The sequence below is a fragment of the Pungitius pungitius genome, chromosome 16 (assembly GCF_949316345.1).
Source record: "Pungitius pungitius chromosome 16, fPunPun2.1, whole genome shotgun sequence".
Lineage (NCBI taxonomy): Eukaryota > Metazoa > Chordata > Actinopteri > Perciformes > Gasterosteidae > Pungitius > Pungitius pungitius.
The window spans coordinates 16,345,052-16,369,770 of record NC_084915.1 but is presented as its reverse complement, the minus strand read 5'-3'; the positions used below and the strand labels follow the sequence as shown (position 1 = coordinate 16,369,770).

The window sequence follows — 24,719 nt, the reverse complement described above, 5'->3', positions numbered from 1 at the left end:
TGCCTGTCCACACCCCCCAAAGGATTGATCCGAAATTGTACTGCATTTAAAAAGGGGAACCAACCAACCAGAGGTGAGAAAGCAGCGGTGGACGTTCTCCATGTCCACCTTCCTCCAGTCCTTCTGGGGCAGGTGACCGGTGTGACCTCAGCAGCAGCAGCCCCGAGGAGGAGGAGGCAGGCGGAGGGTTCCAGGGTCACGTGACGCGAGCAGGGGGGGGGGGGGGAGAGGAGAGAGGGAGACGCAACAAGGCAGCGGTACCTGCATGGACCATGACTATCCAAAGAAACACACTGTGCCTCCCTCAGTGTGCGGTCATTGAGGGAGGCACAGTGTGTACGTAAACACACAAACGCACACCTTGTAAACTGATAAGTAGCACCAACAAACACGTGTTGTGACTTCACACAAACTCACCAATTAGTCATGTAGACCTCGTACTTTAATTATTAATAACAGAGCCTCGTTTCATCTGGATTTGGAGCTGGAAAAAAAAAAAAAGGTACGCAAGAACTAAACATTAAGGAAAACACGGCAATTCTAATTTATTTTACACAAAAAAAAACATGCAAAGTGTAGAAAAGTTTGGGTTTATTGAATGTCACTTGGTGTTGTGACCTTAAATATAACTCTTTTAGGCCCTTGCCAAGACTGTTTTTGAGAAGTGGTTGCAGGACATTTAAATTCTTCCACAAAGTAAGACGCAATAAAGTCCAGAATAACGACTGTGACAAATTCAATGGAAGTCAATTGGTTAACAGACATTTCAAACTCCGCTCATTCTAACACTTGAAGCTGCACGCATCTCGAGTCCAGTTCAAAACATGCCAGATTCCTCTCCCATCAACACAAAAAAATAAAAAAACACGCGCACACACAAATTCATTAAAACAGGAACTCCTTTTAGGTCCCGAGTGCTGCTGCTCGTCCCCCTCGGTGCTCGTGGACATCGGCTACATCCCTCACGCTGGACGTGTGTCCCTCTCGCACTACGACGACATCCTGACACGCGGGGGGGGGGAGAGAATGGGAGTCCAGAACCGGCTCGGCAGCAGCGGGCGCCGCTTTCCCCCGGAGCGCCGCTACGGAGCGGCGAGCGAGTCCATGAAGGCGTCGTAGTGGTCGGTGTGGCAGCGCATGTACTCGCTAATCTTCCTCTTGATCTGTTTGGGCGTGTCCTGGTAGTAGTTCTTCTCGTCCCGGGCCATCGCCTGCAGGGGGAACGGACAACGGGGCTGTTGATTTGGCGCAAGCTGCAGATATGGTCCTGCAGACCTCCTCGGTGGCGAGAAAGCGCTCATAAGAATTAGAGTAGAAGTATTGGAATCGACAACAATGTCGCCCCGGTGAGGTTTCCAATGATCTTTACATACCAGAAAAAACATGCACTAAAGGATGAAAATGTTCTACCGCCTGTTATTTGGCTCCTAAACCTTTTATTTGTCTCTAAACAGCTGATTTAAATCAGTACGGATCAATATATCAGCTTTTTCTGACCAATATAAAAACAAACAATAACTGGAGCATGGTAAAGTCCAAGAGTGAAAATGTAAGGAATATTGTCTGGTGTGTTTCACTATGAGTTATATTCATTAAAGAAAGGGTTATTCTTTTTTTCACGAGTAGCAACAGGTAAAACAATGAGATATTTCCCTCTTAACCAAAAGCTGCCAAACTCTGCTTTTCTAACTTTTAAAGAAAGGGTGTAAACTTTTCCATTGAAGGATATTTCATAGCCGAGAGAACTACACACAGAATTCCCTCCGTTATTGCCTGAGTGGGACTCAGCAGTGATGAGTCCCATGATCAGTCCCGTTTAAAGAAGATCAGAAGCCTCATTCGGGGTCCTGCGGCTGCTCTCACCTTGAAGTCGTCGTTGTGCTCTCGGATCATGTACTGAACGTACTCGATCAGGTCAGAGGACAGCGTCTTGCCGTCTTTCTCTGGACGGTTGGCCTCTTCCTGCAGCTCTGCAGCCACACAAACATTCAGGTTGTAAAACACATCTCAAGAGGCAGAAACATTCATCGTTGTTCCATCTCAATCGCATTTAACGATTTATCAGATTTTTTGTCTACTTTTCCATTTCATTTTTTTGCAAACACAACAGTATAAAAATGCATGTTAAAACTCAAAGGGAAAATATGCCAATGATCTTTTTGTCTCCTTTCAATGAAATGGCGAGCGCCGTGTTGAAAGCAGAGTGTGTTACAGGAGGAATAAAAGTCATTCAGCAACGTGAAGGCCGACTCCTCTGAGCGCCCACGCCACCGAGCCCCATGACAAAGACGCGCGGAGGCTGAAGATCTGCACGCATTTTCTCGAAATCTGAACACTCACGTTGAATCTCGAATGCAAAAAACATATACAAAATCAGCAAATCAAAAAGAAAGTGCACATTACTTCCCATGAGGACTTACGGTTGACTACGTAGGGCTTGATCACGATGCAGGAGGGAGCTTTGGTTGGTTTATCCGGACCGAGGAGCTAAACGTGTAAACAAAACACATCACGGCTCAGCGACAACAAGCACCCTTTATTACACACTCTTGCCCGGGGGAGGGGTGTGTGTGTATAATTTCAGGGTCACTCAGTCTCAACTAAATAAAAAGCACAAGGTTCCCTGTGGTTTTATTGATCTTTCTGCATGATGTTTAATCCTCATAAGAGACTTTCTGTTCCTCCCTGAGGAAAGCTACAGAACATCTTGACCTGCTGGATACATTGCATCAATAATATTTAAACACTAACAGCTTTATTTTACAAACCAGTTCGTAGTCAAGTACAACAGGACGTTTACAAGGTGCAAGGACACAGAACAGGTGATCATTCAAACCGTCACTTGACAGGGAAACAGATGACGTGAGATAAATAAGAGAAAAAAGATGAATAAAACCACAGGGAACCTGCAACCGAACCACAGCAGGTACTTACGCTGTTTTTCTGTATTGGCATCGTGCGGTTTGGATCAAAAGCCAGACCCATCTCCTGCAGGTTCTTGGCCGTGGACTTTTTGTTGTCCCACGCATTTCGAATCTGTGAACTGAGTGAGAGGACAAGTCAGACTTAAAATGTCATAAAAAAACTCACACAAACACACAACAGTCCATCTGTGGGATAAAGGGACAAAAGAAATGTGAAAACAAGTGACGCCGTAAACCTGGGACTGAAAAAAAGGCCAGGCTCTGTGATTGTAGATATACAAAATGTATATTCTTGTTTAAAAACAAAACTGCCTCAACTACAGAACTATGATAATATTGTCATTTTAAGTAATGTGTAGCATATGATATTATACAAATATGCGTTATCAAATCTCCCTCAAATCTGTCAGGAATTAAGTGGAGACATTTATTCTTTCTAAATCGTTCACCTTTAACACGAATGATTAATCCATTGAACGTGTCTTATACAACATTGTAAGAGAAAGCAGCATTGCTGCATTAAAACACCTTCATTATCAATATAGTGGGTTTATACCCTTCTCACTTGGCGTCAACATGCTCACTGTTAGCCAACATTAGCTAGAATGCTAACGTGCCGTTCCACGCTTACTTTTCTATCCTGGGGTTGTATTTTTTGTTGGACCGTTTCTTCATCTTCTTCCGGTCTTGATTGTAGTCAAACTTCTTTCTCTTCGATGACTTCTTAGCTTTCGGCATGTTGGTGAATTGTTTCTGTTTTTACAGAACACAGCTTAGGTTTGTTGGTAATAAGGAAAAAAGCAACGTGCTGAAACCGGATGTACGTCTGTTTTGTTCCGGTCATGTTACCGGAAGCCGCCCCCCCCCCCATTCCTCTGTTTCGACTCGTTTTAAAAACTGTATTTTTCATCATGGTTTTTTTAAGTACACAAATATAAACAAATTTAAACAACGACAATGTGGACACCTAAGATACATGTATATTCAGGGAAATATACATTTACTCAAAACATGAAAATAAGTAATGTATGAAATATGTTTTCATTTTATTGTACAATAATGTAAGTGAAGTGGTTCTAGGAATTCACAGCAATTGAAAATATGTATATATATATATATATATATATAACCCCATAATAAACTGGTTAAAAAATAAATCATAAAAAAATAGGCCAAATAAAAATAATAACTGAAATGTACAATGCACAAACCATGCAAATATATAAAAAGAGTGATTTGACTAACATTGTCATTGTTATTACATTACAGTTTATTATTATTAAGAATAGAAACATTCAACAAATTCCTCAGAACTCCGAAAAGTCTGAAATGCTTGCAACTCTTGCTTTTATCCTCCAGATGTCGGGTCTTGGTTATACAAAAGAAGCATTGAAACATCTTCCTTTAACTTCATCGGAATTTTATAGTAATTTGTTACAGTGTAACTTCTATAAAATGAACACAAACATCTGGTTATGTCCTATATATATATATTTTAAATTAAAATAACACATAGCAGGTAATTAATTGGTTTACTTGAGAATAAACACAATTATATTCAGAATTTGACTTCTTATAACCCTATTAAGTAATTAAAAATGGGATTTTCAGTTATTCTATCAGAATTGTAGTCCGACCTCTGAAATATAATTGTTGTCTGTTGGGAAATAACAAAGTATAAAGAAACAACAAATTAAATAAAGTTCATTTATGAACGTAAAAACTCCCAAATTAACGCCCAATATGAACGTGTGGCTGATTAAATTTGATTCTCCATCTTAATACACAATGGGTCTCACGTACACAATATGTTTCTACATTACCGTCAACGCCACAGTATGTTAAAGCTCTTATTAATGTTGCTCAATATCGTCCATTCATTCAAGCAGTATTAAGTAATACATAATGTAATGTTCTGTTAATGTTTTTTTCTTCTGCAGTTGACTACTTTTTGTGAACTCCTCAGGTCCTCCTTGGTCGAGCAAGAGGGCTTTGAAAGCCAGATAGAGAAGAGGCATTCATCCATCTATACCTGAAGTGAGCTGCTGTCTTCATTTAATGCACCGCTGAGGTTTCATTGATCAGTGCAGGGAAAACCACTTTCTGCACACTGCCATGAGCCCAAGTCTCAAGAGCTACAAGTCCATCTCCTATTTCCCATAACTGTGGAAACATCTTCAACAATTAGGACCAGAGAACATTATGATAATTAGTTTAGCAATGGTGTTTAAAATGTATAAAAAAAGGAAAATACTAACAATCTACTCATGGTTGAAATATTAAACTGTTCACAATTGACCGTCCAGGACTGTCACCCACATGTCAACTGGTGCGTTGTGTATTTTACAAATGAAAGGCATCTTAAGAGGCAAGCAACTTGATTTATGTCCCGTGTTTTCTTGTTTAAAACAAAAGAAAAGAAAACAGAGCACACTGTAATCTTCGGACGGAGTGAGACGTCTGTCTGTCTTTCTCCTCTCTGACAGCGGCTGCGGGGCGGGGAGACGGGAGGCGGGAGGTGGGAGGCGGAGAAAGAGGTGAGGACCGTCGGGTCGTTGCCGCACAGAGCTGCGCGAAGGCACCACCCGAGGGTTCTCATTTTTCCTCCTTGGCCCGGGCGGTGGGAGGAGGGTGGCCCCGACTGCATTTCGTGGAGGATACACTGACGTTGAAGCCGACGGGGGGTGGTGGGCTGGAGAGGGAGGGGGGTGGTGGTGGAGGAGGTGGTGGTGGGGCCAGCCAGGAGCTCCGTCTGTTGTAACCCCGGACAGCATCAACGTCGCCCCGGTGGAGTGAACGGAGTGAAGAAGGCTGCGGACCCCGGGCGCGCATCGACATGGAGCTGGAGAATATCGTGGCCAACACCGTGCTGCTGAAAGCACGCGAAGGTACGGATGACTTTTCAACAACGCGTTTTCTAACCCAACTGTCACTGCTCTTCCTCGGAAGCCGGGCGAGCTTAAGTTTTGATGATGCGGTTCAACGCGAACAGGATATCGCCCCCCCCCCCCGCGCTAACCCCCCTCCAAATACGCGCCGTGGAGCGACACGCCGAACTCCGCGTTCCATTTGGCAATTTAAAGTTCTCCGGCGTTTCCGCGTGCGTGCGTACGCGCTTTTGGCCTTTCCCCAAAAAGCCTCCCGGCTGACTACTCCGTTTCGGGATGCAAATGGTCGAGCGGAGGGACTTTATTGGGGATACAAAGTGTCGACCCTCCGACGACGTCGGTGCAATTACGCGCGACTCCCCTCGGGGGCTCGGTGTCAGAAGCCGGGCGACACGTAATGAAATGTTGATTTCTAACCGGGCACACTCCGGACCCCCCCCCTCCCCCCGTGACGCGCCCCGGTTGCTTGATGGAGTTCGGCGAGGCTCTTGATTGTGTCCGCGAGGTCCGGAAAGGGGGACCGAGGGGTCGGCAGCGACACGTCGGGTTTCCCTCGCTAAAGTTGCAACATCGTCATCACGCTTTTTTCTTTTTTTTCTTTTTTTTTTGCGAAACAGGATGTTGAGGCGAGGCAGATGTGCTGCACAGCGGTTTTGCACTCTGGGTAAATGCATCGGACGGCTTTCAGTTGTTTCAGACAGGAAAGAGCAGATTGGGCCATGGGCAGGGGGGGCATGAGAAAGGGAGTCTCCACCCAGGGGTCAAGCCTCTGTGCTGCCCCCCGGCCCATGTGCCCATGAGCAAGGCACCGCCTCTTACCTATCAGAAGCCTTGCTGAGATGATCTTTGTGCACGTAGTAGTAGTAAGTAACTTGTAAAGTAGAAATATTGGAGTTGGTTTGCCTTTATGTGTCCAGGCCGATGATCCCGTTGAGACTCATTCACAGTGGGGGTCCTGGCCCAGAAAAGTTTCCCTCAAAATAGCTTGAAATACCGACACGGAACAAGAAACATCCTTAAAACAAATTAACATTGAATTTGATGTTATATAGAACTAATTCAATTGTAATAGATTTGAAGTCCATTTCAAATTCTTGTTCTCTTTATCTTGATTTTGATCTTGACTCGTTTTATTACCAAAGTTCTTGTACGTTTGCTGGTGTTTATTTTCATGAATAAACACGTAATATCTCCCCTCCTGAAAATGCTGGTTGTGTGGGGGGGGGGGGGGGGGGTTACGTGGGGGAGGGGGAGTGAGAGGGGGGGGGGGTCTTCATTTCACACCCAATAGAGAAACCTTTGGTCGACTTTGATTTCAGTTTGGTTTCCTCATCAAACGTCATGAAACCAACGGTTTCCTCTCACGCCGCCCGGCTGCCGAAATCGAGATGGAGAAGAGAGAGTAGGCTGATCGACTCGTCGCCAGGTCACGTCCCCCCCCCCACCCCCCCCGAAAAAAGTGCTCAGTGTGGACCTATAAATACCGTAGATCTATTAGTCGTTTATTTCCTCCTGACGCGGTTCTTTATTCCCGTTGGTTTCAGTCATGTGGGACACAGCGAGGCAGCTCCTCATCGACTGGGCCTGTCTGTTTGGGAGGGGCGGGGGGGGGTGGGGGGGGGAGCACTGACTCTTTTGTGGCCCGAGGCAGATTGTTGTGGTTTCTGATGGGATGCATGAGTGTGTCCCCTATTCTGCCGGTTCGTCTTAATGCACCTTATTTATGGAGCTGGGTATTTGCTGCAATGCTGGTACAACCCTCCACTCATTGGGTTTTTACACTGAATTCAACTGTTATGAATGAATCCTTTAATTCCCAACAGGAGCCATGTGTCAAGAATCGCAACCACTAATAATTATAAATAGGAAGGAAAATGGACTGAGTTTCGGTGATGAAAATCCCTTTTACTCCGGGGACGGAGAATGGGGACATGTGATAGATGTCCTAAACGAGGGGACGTTTACACTTTATCACTTGTATCCTCGGTGCTAAGAGGCTAAAAGACCACAAGCCAAGTTCTGTTACATTTGATGAAGGTCGTCCCCATGACCCACCTTTTAAAAGCTAGACACCACCACTCTCCTGATAAAGGGCACTAAAATATGGACCATTGATATCTGGGGGGGGGGGGGGCAACTGTCCCATAGTCTGAAATCCACACGTTACAAAATATCTTTGAAACAAATGTCTGAACCAGTTATTTGTTTTTTTTTTGCCGGTAAGAAAAGGATGTCTAAAAACATCACTGTGTGTTCTTCCTGTATGTTTTGCTTTAGTATCCTTCAGAAATGCCCTTTGACCTTCTGGGCCGCCGTTGGAGGGTCTCCTCGAAGCTGATTCCGCTCTAATGGTGCACGTTCATCACTTGGCGTCGCGGGCGTCGCTGTCAATCCGCCCGGCTCCACTGATCTTATCGGTCCGCGAGCCTCCCGCTTTGCATCGCCGCCCGTCGCCATGCGCGGTCCCTCGGGGGAGCATTTGAATGGCAAAATCCTCCAAACTGCTGTTGGGAGTCCCGTCCTCGTCGGAGGGAGACGACGGCCCGAGGCTGCCGCACGGTGTCCACGGCGTCCCTCCCTTTGGGGGACGCCCAAAGGTTATTGGTCCCCCGCCCACCCCCCCCCCCAAAAAAAACGATTAATTCAAAATGTCCGACACCTTGCTTCTACTGAAACCAAATACCACTAACAACCCCCCCCCCCCACCCACCTGGATACGGTTCAGTTCACAATGTAAGAAGAAGCGGAGAAAAAAGAAAATGAGAGAACTGCAGCCCGAGGAGGTTTTTTGCAGCGATCGTGATGAACTTCCTCCTTGTTCTTTCTGCTTTGTTGTGATTGCGCGAGTGACGTGGGCTCGCTGTGTTCTCTGCGCTGCGGTTTCTAAAGAAACGAACACAAAGACGTGTGCTGGCGTACCTGCGGGAGGACGCTTGGCTGGCTTTTTTTTCTTCTTTTTTGGGGGGGGGGGGTGGCTCCAAAGCGTCACGCCGCTGTCCTCGTAGTGCTTTCATTCATCCGCTTTGCTTTTTCACAGGAGGCGGCGGGAACAGAAAAGGAAAAAGCAAGAAGTGGAAGCAGCTGCTGCAGTTCCCCCACATCAGTCTGTGTGAAGAGCTGCGACAGACCACAGGTAAGACGGGAGGGGGGGGGGGGACACACACGCCGTATCCATGGTTACCACCTGCCTCCCAACAGCCCCATCAGTTAACCAGAAGTGGAAAGGCCCTTTTCATTCATTTGTATTTTTTCTAATGAGCTTCTTAAAAAAAAGCCTTTCAGTGATGACAATTTAGCTACTTGATTTAAAAAAAAAAACTTTTTAAGTTCACTCCAACGCATGGCAGTGCGGTGTCAAATTCATTAAGGAAATCTTAGCCTTAAATTGTTCCAGGGATGACAACATTTATTTATATATATATACATGTCTAGTTTATTACGGCTATAATTCACTCAGATTTCTCATACTGCTTTCTGTTTTTTCACACGTTAATATTTCATTATTTCTTCATATTTTATGATGCAGATGCGTTTTCTTCATTTCACTGTAGCAATGTTGGCCTAATTAGATATCTCTTTTGCTCAGCAGCAGACCTTGCATACAAAGGGAGAAACGAATGGTACGCTTCATTATCAGTCATCCAAGTGGTATCGACCCTCTTATTTAACTCAAAAAAGCCTACTTACCAAAATGTCAAATCGTCAAAACCCCCAATCAAAACCTTTGTAGTTTTTACTGACGACAACAGTCACAACCCGTTTGTGTACATCAAACATAGACCACGTGGACCTGTAGGAGGCCCTTTCTGTTGGTTTTCTTGCTCTCACGGTCATGTGACCGGCGAGGAACACGACAGGAAATGCGCTCGCACTCCTCGCCTTCAGCAGGCACTCCGGCATCTTAATGGTTGCGACGTGTGTGAGATCCGGGCTCCAGGCAGCCAGGAGACATCCACTAATGGCTTCTCGCAGAATCCCAGTTTACGGTTACAGGGCGTGACTTGTTTTCCGGTAAAAAAACAAACCTTGGGCAGCAACCTGCGCTTCCTGTCTGGAGCTCCTCGCAACGGATAACGTGAAAAAAGCTCATCTTAAAAATAATTGGCCTCGTCTTGCACATTGCACCTTTTTTTTTTGAACGTATCCAGCAATGTGTGAATACAACTTGAAGCCAGTTGCCTGCAGTTTCACTTTTAATTTATTGTGCATCAGCTGAACAAGACGGCGTCTTTCGTAATCGCGAGGCTTCCTGTCCAAAGCTGTGGTGACTCCTGCGTCGTTTAGTAGTACTTTGGTTGAATTTCCGTTTTTTTGCCTGAAGGATCCACAAAGATCTGATGAAACTACGAGTGCTTTGGTTTTGAAGAGAGCAACCGATGCCCCGAGCAGGCAGAAGAACGCAGACATGCAGCCACAAGTGATTTCAATTATTTTATTTTCGTGTGTGTGTGTCTTTGTGGCGCACTCTGGCAGGCGTGTTCTATCACTTCGTTCGGGCTTGAGCAGCACCAAAGTTTCTATATTAGCGTTGAATTTCCAAGAAGCTGCTTTATTTTTAATCCGTAACTTAATATTTTGCAGGGACCAAAAATAAATACTGAGTCAGCTCGCTGACATCTGTCCTCCCTCCCCCGGCGGCGAGATCAGCTGTTTCTCTGTTTTCCCACACCTGATTCAAGCGGCCTCCTGAGGGAGTGGGCGGAGCCTTCCGGGGTTGGAATGTCTCTCATGACCCCGCCCCCTCAGCGCCTTGTTACAAATTAGTAGATTAAACTGACGCTATTTTGGTAATCATTTGGCTATAGTTTGATTTATCTGTCAATTAATCCACCTGTTGGGTTATTTCTTCTATCATGGAGGTTTGGGGGCTATTTTTATTTTTTTTTGAAAACCAGGTAACAAAGCTGGAAAGCTGCGGAGGAACCGAGAGTGAAAAAAGTTACCAAAAAGTGAACATGGAGAAGTTCTCTGAAATGAGAGGTGAGAGGTTCACGTGAGAATGAAGTGAACTCAGGGAGCTTGTCGCTCCTGTTCTCCGGTTCAACCTTAGATTGACACCACACCCCCCCCCCCAGCCCCAGGAAGGGAAGAAGAAGAAGAAGAAGCTACCGAGGACAGCAGGCACGTAACGGGAGTCAGAAAAAAGCATCAAAGGAGTCTTTGTGTTGTTTCCTTTTCTACAGTACAACACAAGTACCAAGAACCAAAGCAACGAGGTTCCTCCTTTTGGCCCGAAGCGCTGGGGGGGGGGGCACCGAGGTCAGCTTTGTGAAAGCACTTTGTTCTACTTTTTTAGGTTGCTTACTGTTGACCATGAATAACGTTGCATTTTTGAGGTTTCTAGGAACGATTCCTAGAAATATCCATCAACATATAAGACGGGTCAGATGAATCGCTATTGGATGTATCCGGTCTGTGTAAAGCCACACACACACACACACACACACACACACTGCCTCCAGGTGCAGGGGGGGGGCCTGAAGTTCCAGAACCTGGAGCCACAAGCTCCAAGAGCTTCCTTTTACCATATCTTTGTTTTAGCTGGAAATAAACATCCGTTGGCGTTGTCATTGTGAGTCTGTCGGCATGCTGGCAGTGACCACGCAGTCTGAAAGCACCACTGTGCATAAGATCATTTGTCACATCTACAGTCACACGCGTCACAGGAGGGATTCTCGGAAGTTAAACATCGAGCTCCGCTTTTGAACGTTTGAAGGCAGGAATACGTATTCAGTTAAAACTCTATTGTCACATAAGCGTCTCAAAAGACCAATTTCTGCACTGTGGTTAAAGTTACAATACAATTGACCTCAAATCCGGCGGCATTGTGAGCACGTAAAAATGATCATAAACGTGTAATCATGTGAGCAGCTTTCTAAAATTGTCTCCCAGACCGGATCTGACCCCCCGGGGGGGGGCCCACGCTCAGGGTTTATGAGGTCTGAGCTTCCAGGCTGCTCACACATGTGTGCAGCATCACTCAGGCTGTGAGAGAGAGAGAGAGAGGTTGTACATATTTAATTTTATCACATTCTAATACGTACATATTTATATAGATGCTGTATGTTGTGTTTGTGTAGCTCACTGCACAACCTCGTGTTGTGAACTAACAGGTTTTTCCTCGTGACCTCGTTACGACTCGTAATGTCATTACCACCGAAAGGAGGACCAGCCTCGTGGACACACCTCGTGAAGCTGGTCCAATGCAGATATGCCTACTCTGCAGGCAGGTTTTGTGGACTTTTTCCGTTGTCCGTGTCCATCTGCCGGTCCCTTTGTCCCCCCCATGTATTCAAATATTACACAGCTGGGATCAATCTGAAGGAGCTCAGTCCCACTTTCCCCTCTGACTGAGTGGCACACGGAGCAGTCAGAGGAGACGAAACACAGACAAAACGGAGGGGAAGTAAAAAGGGAAAGTAAAACGTGAGGGTGAGATGGTGCAAGACGCACAAATAGAAATGAGACAATGATAAAATAAGAAAGTCCTTTTATTTGTCCCCTTTAGTGGGGATAAAAAAACTCCCCAGATCAGAACAATTATGAAGCATAGTGATACAAATAAAAATAAAAAAGTAGTGTTGATATTGGAGCGGTTTTTAGGTGCTTTCGGCGCCGAGCTGTTTGTGCAAAACTAGACGCACAAAAAGCCACTCGCTGGTGATTCAGTGGTGAGTTTTGTCCTCTGCGAGGTGAGTGGGAGGGAGTCTCCACAAAGACGCTCAGGAAGCCGTCCACTTCCTCGTTTTGTGACAGACGGGGTTGTCTCCTCTCTTCTCACTTCTGACGGGTTTCTATTGTCTTCTTCCTGTGCGTTATTACCACCATTCATTTGGTCCTAATTAAAACAATTTAAAAGCAAACCCCCCACGTCACTGAGCAAAGTTGACCAGAGGGGCGCTTTGGTCCGGAGGGACCGGGGGGGTCGGGGGAGGAGAAGAAGCGAGGCGCTGGAGGAGATTGCGATTTGTTGTCGCACTCAAAGCGAGGGAAAGTATTTATTTATTTATTTTTTGTGTCACACGACACGTCCCCCAACTCTCGTGGCGCTGCCGCTCGTGTGCCCCGTGTGGCTTCTGCGGCGCTCGTGTCTCAAGGGTTCCGCTTTTCTCGGGTGACACATGGCAGGAAACGGAGCGCACGTGCGTCCCTCAGTACTTTCTCGCTCTGGCGACGTCCAAATTCGGGCCAAAGCCGATCAGCGAATGTGGCACACGACGAGCCTGTGATCCATGGTCAAAATGAAAGGGTTTGGGGGGGGGGGGGGGGGACGACAGTTTTGCTCGGTGCCTCGAGCATCAGTCGGTCGTTGAATTGCAACACCGGAATTCTCTCGAACTGTCGACAGTCCGCTGTCGACGTGTCATCGCCACGCGTGTTGCAACTGGAACTTTTTGATGCCTTTCTCTCCCCCCCTCCCCCCCCGTTTTAGATCAATACTGCAAACTGTTCAACGCGCACAGACGCCTTCTGCTAAAAAGGGGGTTCGAGAACCATGACGAGGTGCGGCGTCCTGTTCGCACGCCGTCTGCAGCCACGCGGGCCTTCAGCTAAAAGGCCAGAAAGTCAGTGGGACCCATCCGTCAGAATGCTGAACGTCCAGTGAGGATTTCCCCCCAGAATCCCAGTCCTACCTCACGCATGGGTCGCGGGTGGCTCCATTTTCTCTTTCCCAGAGGAGATCAATGGGTTAAACGGGCACCGATAGAAACGATCATTGTTTAAGACCCCGTTTCTTCTTGCACTTCACTGCTCAGGCGTTTTTTTTTTTTTTCCTCCATTGTTCTCTTTTGCTCTCCGGCCTCCGTTCACTTTGCATCGATCGCTCCCCCCCCCCCCCCCCCCCGCCCCCGGTCACTTTGCACCAGGATGTAGGAAGTGCGCTCGGGCAGAGAGGGGATAATTAGTGTCGGACAAAGGCGGCGGCGAGGGAGTCTGGAGGCGATGGACTGGTCGTACGGATGGAAATGGTTTGACTTGCAGATCCCTTCTCTGTCTCGGCCTCTCACAGATGATCACTGGTGACCTCGCGGAGTCACATTTGTTTGTTAAAGGAGCATCAGGAGCAGCTTTGCATCCACACGAGTCATAAATACAAATGGCAAATGTTCTGCAGTACGAGTCTTTACTTTCTTCTTGAGAAGAAATTGAGAAACTGTCTGTTTTTGTCTTTCCTGCAATTCATTTTTTCAACAAAAAAAAAACGGTCCCATTTTCCACCGCTCCTTTCAATAAACATAAAATCCCGCAGGTGTATGCAAATGTGGTGATATTTGACTATAAAAAGCGTCAGCCTCATTCTTTGGAGTCAGTGACGCTTTGCATTGCTTTAACAGACTGTATATCCATTGTTGAACTGGATTACACGTCACAGAGGCAAATGATCCAATGACACAACAGGAATTCTGGCAGAATGATGATATCGTTCATCATTTTAAGCCCTTTAATGTTTAAGTATCTCTCTCTCTCTCTCTCTCTCTCCGGTGTGTGTGTGTGTGTGTGTGTGTGTGTGTGTGTGTGTGCGCGCGTAGAGAAGGACTACAGCAGCCTCTGCGAGCGGCAGCCCATCGGACGGCTGCTGTTCCGACAGTTCTGCGAGACTCAACCCGAACTGAGGCGCTGCGTCAAATTCCTGGACGCTGTGGTAAGAGCTCTGTGTGTGTGTGTGTGTGTGTGTGTGTGTGTGTGTGTGTGTGTCGCATTTAAAGCACGGGAGGTAGAAGACGGGGTCGACACACTGACGCAGTTCTCTCCCCAGAAGTCAAAAGTTCACGTTTTCCATTAAAAACAAATATTAGGCTCGACTTCCTCCGCATTTCAGGATAATTAAACTTCCTGGCCCAACGTTGGGGTCCCCCTTAAAGACGTATTTCTCTGCTCTGCATGGGTGCATCTAGTATTCATGTCACTCATTCATTCATTCATTCATTCATTCACTCATTCCTCGTAGTAACTTCAATAGGTTTGAAAATGTCCACAGGCCCGCCCCTTATGGACGGTTTTTCATGAGAGGACGAGGGTGTTTTTGAGTTGTGGAGAACTCAAGGCCCCCACCTCAACACCAACACCCCCCCCCACCCCCCCACCCCCCCTCCTCTTTGTAATAAAACATCCGTGTAGTGAGCAGAGCGAAAGATAACACACATCAATGTGTTTGTGTCCCGTCAATGCAAATGAGTCACTATCCAGATAAAGATTACGAATGGAAACTATGTGTATATATATATATATGTGTGTGTCTGTGTGTGTGTGTGTGTGTGTGTGTGTGTATGTGTGTAACTTGAATGAACCAAAAGCAGCTGAACACATTGGTTGTGTTACTTTGCATCTCGTGAGACGGTGTAAACACTCCATCCTCTGGGGACCACGCTCTCCTTCCTCGAGCCTCTTGTCGAACCTAAAACACTGTTTCTGCAGTGAAAAATAAAGGTTAAGTAGTGTTTTTTTGCAGATAGAACACCCCCCCCCCCCCCCCACCCCCCCTCAAACGTACAAACTCCGTGTGTTCCGTCGCCGGCTCCTTTCATCGGGCCCCCCGGGACAGAGGAGCCTCTGTGCTCCATCGACCCCGCCGAGCGCCAACCATTTGTGGGCTGTTCCTTTTTTTTTTTTTCTTCTTCAAATTATTGGAATTTTTTTTCTTCGCTCGAACGTCAAAAAAACCAGTCCCGGGGCCCCCGAGTGCAGGATGCCTGGCGGCGAGGGAGGGAGGCAGCGAGAGAAGGAGGCTCACTCACCGACCCATTTACGCTGCCTTTCACCCCCGCAAACCGCTTCCCGTCCGTTACCCGGGGAACCGCGCGTGCCGGAGAGAAAGCGGGCTCCGGAGAGGGGAAAATGAGATTTCCCAACGTCTCCGCTGTCACTTAGCATCACTTTACAGGGGAAGCACTTTGGAGTTTTCCGTTCCGGGGGTGGAGGAGGAGGAGGAGGAGGAGGGGGGGCTCAGTTTACTTGAGAGGGATTGGGGAGGGCGGAGAGGACACCAGCGGGCCCGGTGCGCTGCAGGGTGTGGACCAAGCCTTCCAGGGCTCTCCAATTAGACGGTAAATCGGGTTTCGCCGCGATGAAGGCCCACAGAATCCTTCAAAATGGGTTGAATGTTTCTTGCTTTTTGCATGATTGCGCAATACGTTATTATTCGGCACAGAGCTCCACCTTGCTATCCACCCGGGTCCCCGGGGGGGGGGGTCCGACCCACCTCACCGGGTCTCCTTGTGTGTTCCCCTGCAGGCCGAGTACGAGGTGGCTCCGGACGAGAAGAGGAAGGAGTGCGGCCAGGAGCTCGTCAACAAATACTTTGACCCGAAGGTAGCTGCTGCTTCCGGGGGGGGGGGCCCTCTGTGCCATGTGATTAAAAAAGTCGGCATTTGCTGACTCACTTTGGTTATTTGGTAAATAAGAATGTGGACTCTGCTTCTTCCTTTCCCCTGCAAGTCTGCGCCTGTGTTTTTTTTCTTTTTTCTTCCTCTGCTCTCTTTGTTCTCCGCCTGCATGTGTTCGCATCTCTCGGCTCGTGCGAGTCGAGACCTGCTGAGCGCCGATCGTTATCCCCCGACCTGCTCCGTCTCCAACCCAGTTCATCCGGCTTTGTTCCGCGAGCCTCCTGCCAGGGATTCGACTCACGTGTGTGTGTGTGTGTGTGTGTGTGTGTGTGTTTTTTTTTTTTTTGCGGTGCAGGTGGAGGACCATGTGCCCGAGGTGGAGGAGGCGATGATGGCTCAGTGTGCCGAGAGGCTGCAGCAGGAGGCCTGCAAGGATCTCTTCAAGGACTGTACCAAGTAAGATCACGGGGGTGCCCACCTGGGCCTGTTAATGTCGGGAGTGTGTGTGTGTGTTAGTGCGTGTGTGTGTGTGCGCGAGGACCGCTGGGCCTGCAGACACACAACAAGAAAAAACGGAGCTCATGACTGAGCAGCCGCTTCCGGCGTGTGACACGGGGCCTGTTTTTGTAACTCTGGGTTGGCAACTCGAGTATTTCCTAAAAGAGGAAGTCGGCTTCACGGCGGTTGAGAGGCACCGACCGCGGCTTACCTTTGTTAATCAAAGTTGGAACATTTCGCCGTGGTGCAGAGAACAATCCCCCCCCACCCCCCCGGAAAAAAAAAGCTTCCCGGTGCAGTCATTGTGCAGAAGAGTACGGAATAAGAGAGTTTACATAAGCACCGCGTTAACACCAACAACTCTGCATTCTGTCAGTTTATTCCTTATTAACCCATCACCGCTCTCTCATTGTGCCAGTTTAAAGAGCCCCCCCCACCCCCCCACCCCAATAGTTGAGCACTACCTTTTGGCCCTTTGTACTAACCAAACTGTAATAAATAAACTGTGACTCACGGTGTAAATTGTGGATCATCTGACCTATTTAATGAGGAATCCACTCTCTGGTTATATGTCCGTGAAGCTGCGCATCCAGAAATCAACGAAGGCACTAAGAGTTCAGGCAGGATGACATCAAGTTGGACTGAAATGACCTGGAGGTGTGTTTTTCCTGTGTTCTTTTCTCTTTTCTTTTTTTTTTTTTTTAATCCAGATTGATCCACGGCTACCTGAGCGTGGCGCCCTTCGCCGACTACCTCGACAGCATGTACTACAACCGGTTCCTCCAGTGGAAATGGCTGGAGAGGTGAATTGTTGTCTCCTCTTCCTCGTATTTGTGTGCTGCTGCGTGAATACCCCCTCCCCCCCCCCGCCCCCCCACCTCAGGAGCTCACTCGGCCTCTTTTCGGAGAGAGGGCCACGTCGGCCCCTGAGCTCCTCCGCGCAGCCAGTAACGACACGCTTAGCGTGTTGCCTCATTCCTTCCTCTCCCCGGTGTCTTCATAAGTTCCCCCCGCCCCCCCCCGCACCCCCCCCGGGTGGATCCAATGCAACGTCCACGTGACGTCCCGGTCAATTGCTCAACTGCAAAGTTTCAGTGTTTGGTTTCGGGCAGGGTGAAGAACAGTAAAAAAACACTCCACAAATCCAACAAAAAAACACACAGCTCCATTGTATTCATGCTCAATAAAATGAAATGAATGAATGAATGAATATGGATCCGAGAGAGTAAATAGTATACGCAAAGAACGACAAAGAAAAAAGCCAGAATATGAACAAGAAATGCAGCAAACACGCTTAAAGGTGTCTTTCATGTGGAATCTGTATGTTTTCAAAAAGTTGGACTTTGCACAAACAGAAGATCCTCTGACATATTTACACATCGCTACAGAATCACGTCAGTGTTCATTTGTTGTGATGTCATCACATTAATGGTCATTGGGAGCTTCATAGAGTTTGTTCGTCTGATTGACTTCTCGTGCGTGACAGTGGGGGTTAGAGAGGTTTTTCTACAACTGCAGGGTCCTTAAATTCCCTTTTTGGAGGAGATTTACATTACTTTACATTACTAATCCTTCGACTGCAGTGAAAACATTCAAAGCCGGAGCACGTGAGGGAAGAAGAGACGATATCTGCTGCAACTAAACCAAAGAAAACCAAACCAAAGTGAAACACCCCTTTTCATAGTCGGCTGTAGGCTTTCAAGACTCCTGCAGACAGCTGATTCTCGGTCGCTGGGCAACAACCGACGCTGTTGACTCTCCAGCCACAGCGGAGCCACACCTTTGTGGAGCACCTGTACGATGCGGCGGGACAAAGGGGACGCAAACACGGCGTCTTTGGCCTTTCGTTTTTTTGGAATTGGTTTCAATAGAAATAAGCGACAAAAGTGTTTGAGCCGCTCCGAGCAGTCAAAGCTGACGGGTCCTTGGTACCTGCTTTGTTTATGACGTGTAGCCCTTTGTGGAAAGGACACAGCCGCAGGTTGTTAATGATAACTCTGGCCTTTTTATATTTTATTAGTCTTTATATTACAGGCTCTGTCCAGAGGTAGAATTGTATACATTTTCTAATTGATCTTAACTATCGTGATGAATGAAGAACGGAAATAACGTCCTGCACAAACTCCACATCGCTGAGAGCTTTTTACAGGCCCGAAGCACATTAAAGGCAGTAAAGCGTCGACCGACCGACCCCGAAGGGACCTGCGCTAATGGGCCGGGTCGGACGGGGCTGGGTAATGGCTGCTGGGTAATGGGTGAGGGGACCTCCGGAGGATCCAAAAGCAGCAGGAAAGGGCCGAACGACTCGTTCACAGCGGAGACCAGGACTCAAGCGGGACCCCCTTTTTTTTTTTTTTCTTCTTCTTTCTTTCATCTCGTTCAGCTTCGCGCGAACAAGTCACGTGACTTCCGCCACGCCGCTGGCTGCTCTTCGACGCCCCAGACGCACAAAAAAACAAGAGACACGCCGTCCCCGGGTTAATCAAGCAGCAAATGCCTCATCCTCTTTTAACGAGGCTGATTCACCTGCCCGAATGAGCAGCCTGTCCTCGGGGGGATGGGGGGGGGGGCTGGTGATTCCAAGAGGGAGCAGCTAATTGGGGCTTTGGATCATTAAAGCGGTCCGGTTTGTGCTCATCACAAATCCATCCAGCGGGGACCGAGCGTGAACTCAGAAACTGTTTTTAAGATCCCTCCCAAGAGTAGTTTTCAGCCATGTGTGTGTGTGTGTAATATATATATATATATGTGTGTGTATATATATATATATATTTCCTTCTGTCTCCAATAGGCAACCGGTGACGAAAAACACATTCCGACAGTACAGAGTTTTGGGCAAAGGAGGCTTCGGAGAGGTGGGTGCATTCAGTGTTTTCTTTTTTAAGCATTTTTTTAAAAAAAAACATCACCGACACATCAGTCCAACACAAACCCGCCAAACCAAGAAGAGATGCTGCCGCTGTGGGCAAAGTCGAATGACATGACAGGCAAACGGCCCGTTAGGTCCAACCAACCCACCAGAACAACACCGGTACCCGCAATTCTGCCGAGACGTAAACGTAAAACCCTACATTCATATCATCCTCGTTGCAGAGAGATGACCGGTTGCCTTTTTATTTGCACGTATATCCAAATTGTTTCAGGGGATCGCGGCGTTGGTTTTAACACCATCTCTGTCCTGACCCGGTGTGCAGCGTTCTGGTGACGCACAGATGCACGTTTCATCCTCGGGTTAACGGCGCCGGGCTCACTCCGGTCCAGTCACTAACCCGGCTGAATGGTTTAACTCATCGCGGCCGTTCAGAGCCACAATCCCCAGCTTTTTAGGCGGCGGACAGGCGGGCGTTGTTCTACATTTTGAGTCCGGGGGGGTGGGGGGGGGGGTTTATAGCACCTCACGCTGGACGGGGAGATCACAGATGGAGTAAAACGAGGTCGACGTCTTTATTAAGGAACCAGTTTCCACATAAGGTTCACGGGTGCAACAGCGAAGGAGAACTAAAACACACAAATGCATGAAAACAGCCCTTTTTCACGCACCCTCCCTCTCCTCTGCCTCCCCCCCCCCCCCCCTACAGGTGTGTGCGTGTCAGGTGAGGGCCACGGGCAAAATGTACGCCTGTAAAAAACTGGAGAAGAAGAGGATCAAGAAAAGGAAAGGAGAGTCCATGGCGCTCAATGAGAAACAGATCCTGGAGAAAGTCAACAGCAGATTTGTAGTAAGCGCCGCGTCTTCTCGTTGGATGTTAATAAAAAACCGAAATATACACGTTTACCGCCAGGCTTCCCCTTTAACACGTCCGCAGCAGCTGCAGTAATTAAAGGACAACTTACGGAGGTCGGTTCTCTTGGGGGTCTGGTTCCATTCGGGCTTATTTGATTCCTGGACTCCAGTCCCCTCGGGGTTCGGCTGAAAAACACACACTTCATTAGAGGAGTTTGCCTGCAGGTTGCGTTTCGTGGTGGTGGGGAGACGAATGTCTCGCCTTAATGCCGCTGCGTGCGTGTAAACAAGCAATTCTGCTGCTCAATAAGGGGGGATTTACACTTGATTTAAGGATGATTAGTACTTTAATTCACTCCTGTGTACTAAAAAAGGCAGCCTCCTTGTGTAAACAGGAATGAATAAAGTGTAAGTGTACTCCAATTAGACTTGGAGTACTTAGACTCTATTTGGCTGAAAGCTTGAGCTGCAGTTGAGGACGATTCCTGATACATCACTATGTGGATTTTTCATACAATTAACAGTTTAATAAAACCAATAAACAATGAAAATCTCACACAACACAATATTCTGTCTGTAGATGCCTTGTTCTGTCTGACAGACCCAACCATCGGGGAACAGTGTTTGATCCACTAGCTGGAGGTTGGTAGCGTTTGACGGTCTGAGCCGTACCTCAGCGGCGTCCTTCTGTCCCCAGGTGAGCCTGGCGTACGCCTACGAGACCAAGGACGCTCTGTGCCTGGTGTTGACCCTCATGAACGGAGGGGACCTCAAGTTTCACATCTACCACATGGGCGACGCGGGCTTCGACGAGAAGAGGGCCGTCTTCTACTCGGCGGAGATCTGCTGCGGGCTGGAGGACCTGCACCGGGAACGCATCGTCTACAGGTCAGCGGCCTCCGCCCCCCCCACCCTCTTCTTCCTCCTCCTCCTCCTCCCTCCACCTTGTTCTCACTCTGCTCTCTCCCGCTCCGTCCCCCCCAGAGACCTGAAACCGGAGAACATCCTGCTGGACGACCACGGTGAGGAGCAAGGAGAATGACTCGCAGAGGTCCTTCGGTCACAATTTGACCGTTTTGAACTGGAAGTAAAAAAAAAAAAAGAAATCGTATATACAACAAATCTCCAGGTTAAAGTCCGTATTTGGTTCTGGAGCTTTGCAACGTATCACACGGTCTTTGTCATCAGATGACGTTTGCTCAACGGTTCAAAGGATTTAAGATCCATGCGAGGCCGTAAGTGAACTTGAGTTGAGATCAATTAGTAAGCGGCTCTTTCCAATAATAAACTCAAATTCAAAAAATTTTACATTTGCAAGTGTTATGTTGCACACTGCATGCGCTTAAAGTTAAGTTCCTTCCATTTCTCATGATGTTGTGCATGCATTATGTGTGTATTACGCTGTGTTGTTAACCCTGCAAAGCTGTACTGAATTAGGTGTTTATTTATTTTCAACTGAGAATCACCAGATGGCGCTCTGACTCCAGCTCCAAGTGTCTTTAAAGAGTTTCTTCACAGTTTGAACAAATTATGCTTTTTTTTTTTGTTATGAATCTCTCAAAAAGATGCAGGAATCCAATGAATATTTTGAGCCGGCGTAATAACAAAAACATACAATAAACTACGCAATACTTTTAACTGACAACTGAAACAATGAGGTCAAAGGTCAAAGGGTTCCTCAGATCATTTTAGCCTTAATGGTAACGGCTCTGTGGCTTTTCTTACACCTCCCAGATGTCAGTGTGCGTGTGCTTGTGCGTCCTCAGGCCACATCCGGATATCGGACCTCGGGTTAGCGGTCCACGTGCCGGAGGGACAGACCATCAAGGGACGGGTGGGGACGGTGGGATACATGGGTGAGTGACCTTGCAGCTCGGGTCGACCTCGGCTCAAAGAGACGCTGACGCCCCCCCCCCTCCCTCTTCCTCCTCCTCCTCCCTCCAGCTCCGGAGGTGGTGAAGAACGAGCGCTACACCTTCAGCCCCGACTGGTGGGCGCTGGGCTGCCTGCTGTACGAGATGATCGAGGGCCAGTCCCCCTTCCAGCAGAGGAAGAAGAAGATCAAGAGGGAGGAAGTGGAGCGGCTCGTGAGGGAGGTGGAGGAGGAATATTCCAGCAAGTTCTCCGAGGACGCCAAGTCCCTCTGTAGAATGGTGGGCGGGTTGAACATGTCGCCATCTGCACAAGCTCCTTCATTTTACTACGTTCTAGTTGTTTACCCCCACTCTGCCAGGGAGGAGATCAGTGGTCTCGGGCCAACTGATGCTGGAGGACTTCTCCTCTAGTTCTCTGCAGACCCACTTGGTTCTGATCCCCCTTTCCCTGTGGTTTGTGCGGCCCGTAGCTCCTGGCCAAAGATCCCGCGCAGAGGACGGGCTGCCAGGGGGGCGGAGCGTCCGAGGTCAAAGCCCACACCATCTTCTGCTCCATCAACTTCAAGCGCCTGGTGGCCGGGATGCTGCAGGCGCCCTTCACTCCCGACGTAAGTGGCGGCCAATGCGGCGTCGCCCTCCCGACCGAACCTCAGGTGTAGCTGACAGGCCTTTATTAATGCTACTGCAGGTGTAGCCAGAAACATGAGCGAGGTCAAAGGTGAAGCTAATTAGTGCTGAGTAATGACGTTACTGAGCATGATTACTCTGCACGGTGTCTGCAGCAGAAAGAGAGAGACCTGAGGGATGCAAAGCGTCCTGGCTCTCGTCTTCCTTTGACAACGCGTTGAAGTGTGTGTGTGTGTGTGTGTGTGTGTGTGTTCCTGCGTTCACAGCCGCAGGCCATCTACTGCAAAGACGTGCTGGACATCGAGCAGTTCTCCACCGTGAAAGGAGTGGAGCTGGAGCCCAAAGACGAGTCCTTCTACAGCAAAGTGTCCACGGGCTGCGTCTCCATTCCCTGGCAGGACGAGGCGAGAGACAAACACACATTTCGTCCACGTCGTCCATTCACGCACATCATTTATACAATTTACAATGTTGCCATATAAGATTTTAAAGTATTTGGAAATCATTTGGTATCTGAGCAGGTGAAAATCAAACTGAAAGAGTCTGTTTGCAGATGATCGAGACGGAGTGCTTCACGGAGCTGAACGTTTTCCACCAGGACGGCACCGTCCCTCCCGACCTGGACTGGAGGGGACAGCCGTCCCCTCCGCCCAAACAGGGACTCATGCAGCGGCTGTTCGGCCGGCAGGTCAGTGACCCCGCCCCCCCCCCCCTCCCTCATCTGTAAAAGCATCCTTTGCTTTGGAGTGTCTTGGCTTCACATCTCAAGGTGACCCTCTGCTCTCTGCTTCCCTCTGCAGGACTGCTGTGGTAACTGCAGTGACAGTGATGAAGAGCCCACAAGGCTGTGACCCCCCCCCCCCCCCCCAGACACACACACACGCACACAGACACACAATCCCATTTGTTTACAACTTTTGCACATTTGTATTTTTAACATAGTACTATCTCTAAGTGTCAGAATGTATATTTTCAGCATTGCCATAACGTTTAATGTTATTTAAAAAGTTGTGAAATATCGGCCTTCGACGCGTTCCAGGACAACGGGAACTTTGTTAAACACACACAAAAAAAGAATAAAAAAGACACAAACCATCGGCCCAGGGGGGGGGCGCTTTGCTTCCCACTTGACACGTGTCCCCGTGTAACTGATGCGGCTCCACTGGACCAATCGGCTGCTGTAGAAGTGCCTTGCTGGACGGCGCCGTGACAGCGGTGACCAATGGGAGGGCCGAGCATTCCCGGATCTCTTTACAGTGACTTTCAGCTCGTGAATTGTGACCACTTTTCTTCCTCCGGCCCTTGATTTCTTCAGTTAGTTAGCTGCACTTTTGAGTTCCGCAGTGCCCCCCCCCCCCCTCCTTTTCCTTCTATTTAATTCTTAGAAAAGTGGGATATTTTTTTATTTTGCTTCGCCATGAAGTTGTCTACATCTGCTGATATTTTTATATAAAGTTTTTTTTTTTTTCAAAGATGCATTTCTTAAGTCTGGTGCGGCTCCAGTTGCTCTTGTCCTTTCTGTAAAGATCGTGTTATTTTTTTATGAAACTCGTGCTCTGACAAAGTTGCTTTTCCACCATGCTTGTAGCTTTTTTTATTTAAAGTGAATATCTTTGCAGCATTTTTCATCCATAATTAACTACTCTCACTCACACACACACACACACACACACACACACACACACAACGCTGCAGGACCATGAACTGCAATAATAATGTCAAACTTTAATTTTCACTCATTATTTCTTAGGATTCTTTTTCAGAATAAACTCAGGGTTTCCATAGAATTGCTTCTTTTTTCTTTTCTTTTTTTTACAATTTCATCACCTGCTCTTCCTTTTTTTTTTTTTTTTTCTTCC

At 47.8% G+C, this 24,719-nt stretch overlaps 2 protein-coding genes across 2 annotated transcripts; one reads left to right on the top strand and one right to left on the bottom strand.

Annotated features, from left to right (window-relative positions):
• Positions 1 to 574: 574 nt before the first annotated feature.
• Positions 575 to 3,774, bottom strand: nop16 (NOP16 nucleolar protein homolog (yeast)). Its single transcript, XM_037467719.2, has 5 exons — positions 3,556 to 3,774; positions 2,935 to 3,043; positions 2,421 to 2,487; positions 1,864 to 1,970; positions 575 to 1,211 (listed from the first exon to the last, which is right to left on the bottom strand). The coding sequence occupies exons 1-5, from the start codon at positions 3,660 to 3,662 to the stop codon at positions 1,083 to 1,085; spliced, it is 519 nt and encodes a 172-aa protein (XP_037323616.2). The 5' UTR covers positions 3,663 to 3,774; the 3' UTR covers positions 575 to 1,082.
• Positions 3,775 to 5,622: 1,848 nt separating this feature from the next.
• Positions 5,623 to 24,332, top strand: grk6 (G protein-coupled receptor kinase 6). Its single transcript, XM_037467922.2, has 16 exons — positions 5,623 to 5,812; positions 8,850 to 8,945; positions 14,344 to 14,456; positions 16,046 to 16,123; positions 16,493 to 16,593; positions 17,346 to 17,438; positions 19,427 to 19,490; positions 20,214 to 20,354; positions 21,057 to 21,247; positions 21,344 to 21,381; positions 22,126 to 22,215; positions 22,304 to 22,512; positions 22,704 to 22,841; positions 23,127 to 23,264; positions 23,414 to 23,548; positions 23,661 to 24,332. The coding sequence occupies exons 1-16, from the start codon at positions 5,761 to 5,763 to the stop codon at positions 23,709 to 23,711; spliced, it is 1,728 nt and encodes a 575-aa protein (XP_037323819.1). The 5' UTR covers positions 5,623 to 5,760; the 3' UTR covers positions 23,712 to 24,332.
• Positions 24,333 to 24,719: the final 387 nt, after the last annotated feature.

Coding starts and splice junctions, on each gene's coding strand:
- nop16 (XM_037467719.2), bottom strand. CDS start 3,662: ATGCCGAAAGCTAAGAAGTCATCGAAGAGAAAGAAGTTTGACTACAAT. Junction 2,488..2,934: donor TGCCAATACAGAAAAACAGC/GTAAGTACCTGC, acceptor TTACACGTTTAG/CTCCTCGGTCCGGATAAACC. Junction 1,212..1,863: donor AGCACAACGACGACTTCAAG/GTGAGAGCAGCC, acceptor TTCCCCCTGCAG/GCGATGGCCCGGGACGAGAA.
- grk6 (XM_037467922.2), top strand. CDS start 5,761: ATGGAGCTGGAGAATATCGTGGCCAACACCGTGCTGCTGAAAGCACGC. Junction 5,813..8,849: donor GCTGCTGAAAGCACGCGAAG/GTACGGATGACT, acceptor GCTTTTTCACAG/GAGGCGGCGGGAACAGAAAA. Junction 21,382..22,125: donor CATCCTGCTGGACGACCACG/GTGAGGAGCAAG, acceptor GTGCGTCCTCAG/GCCACATCCGGATATCGGAC.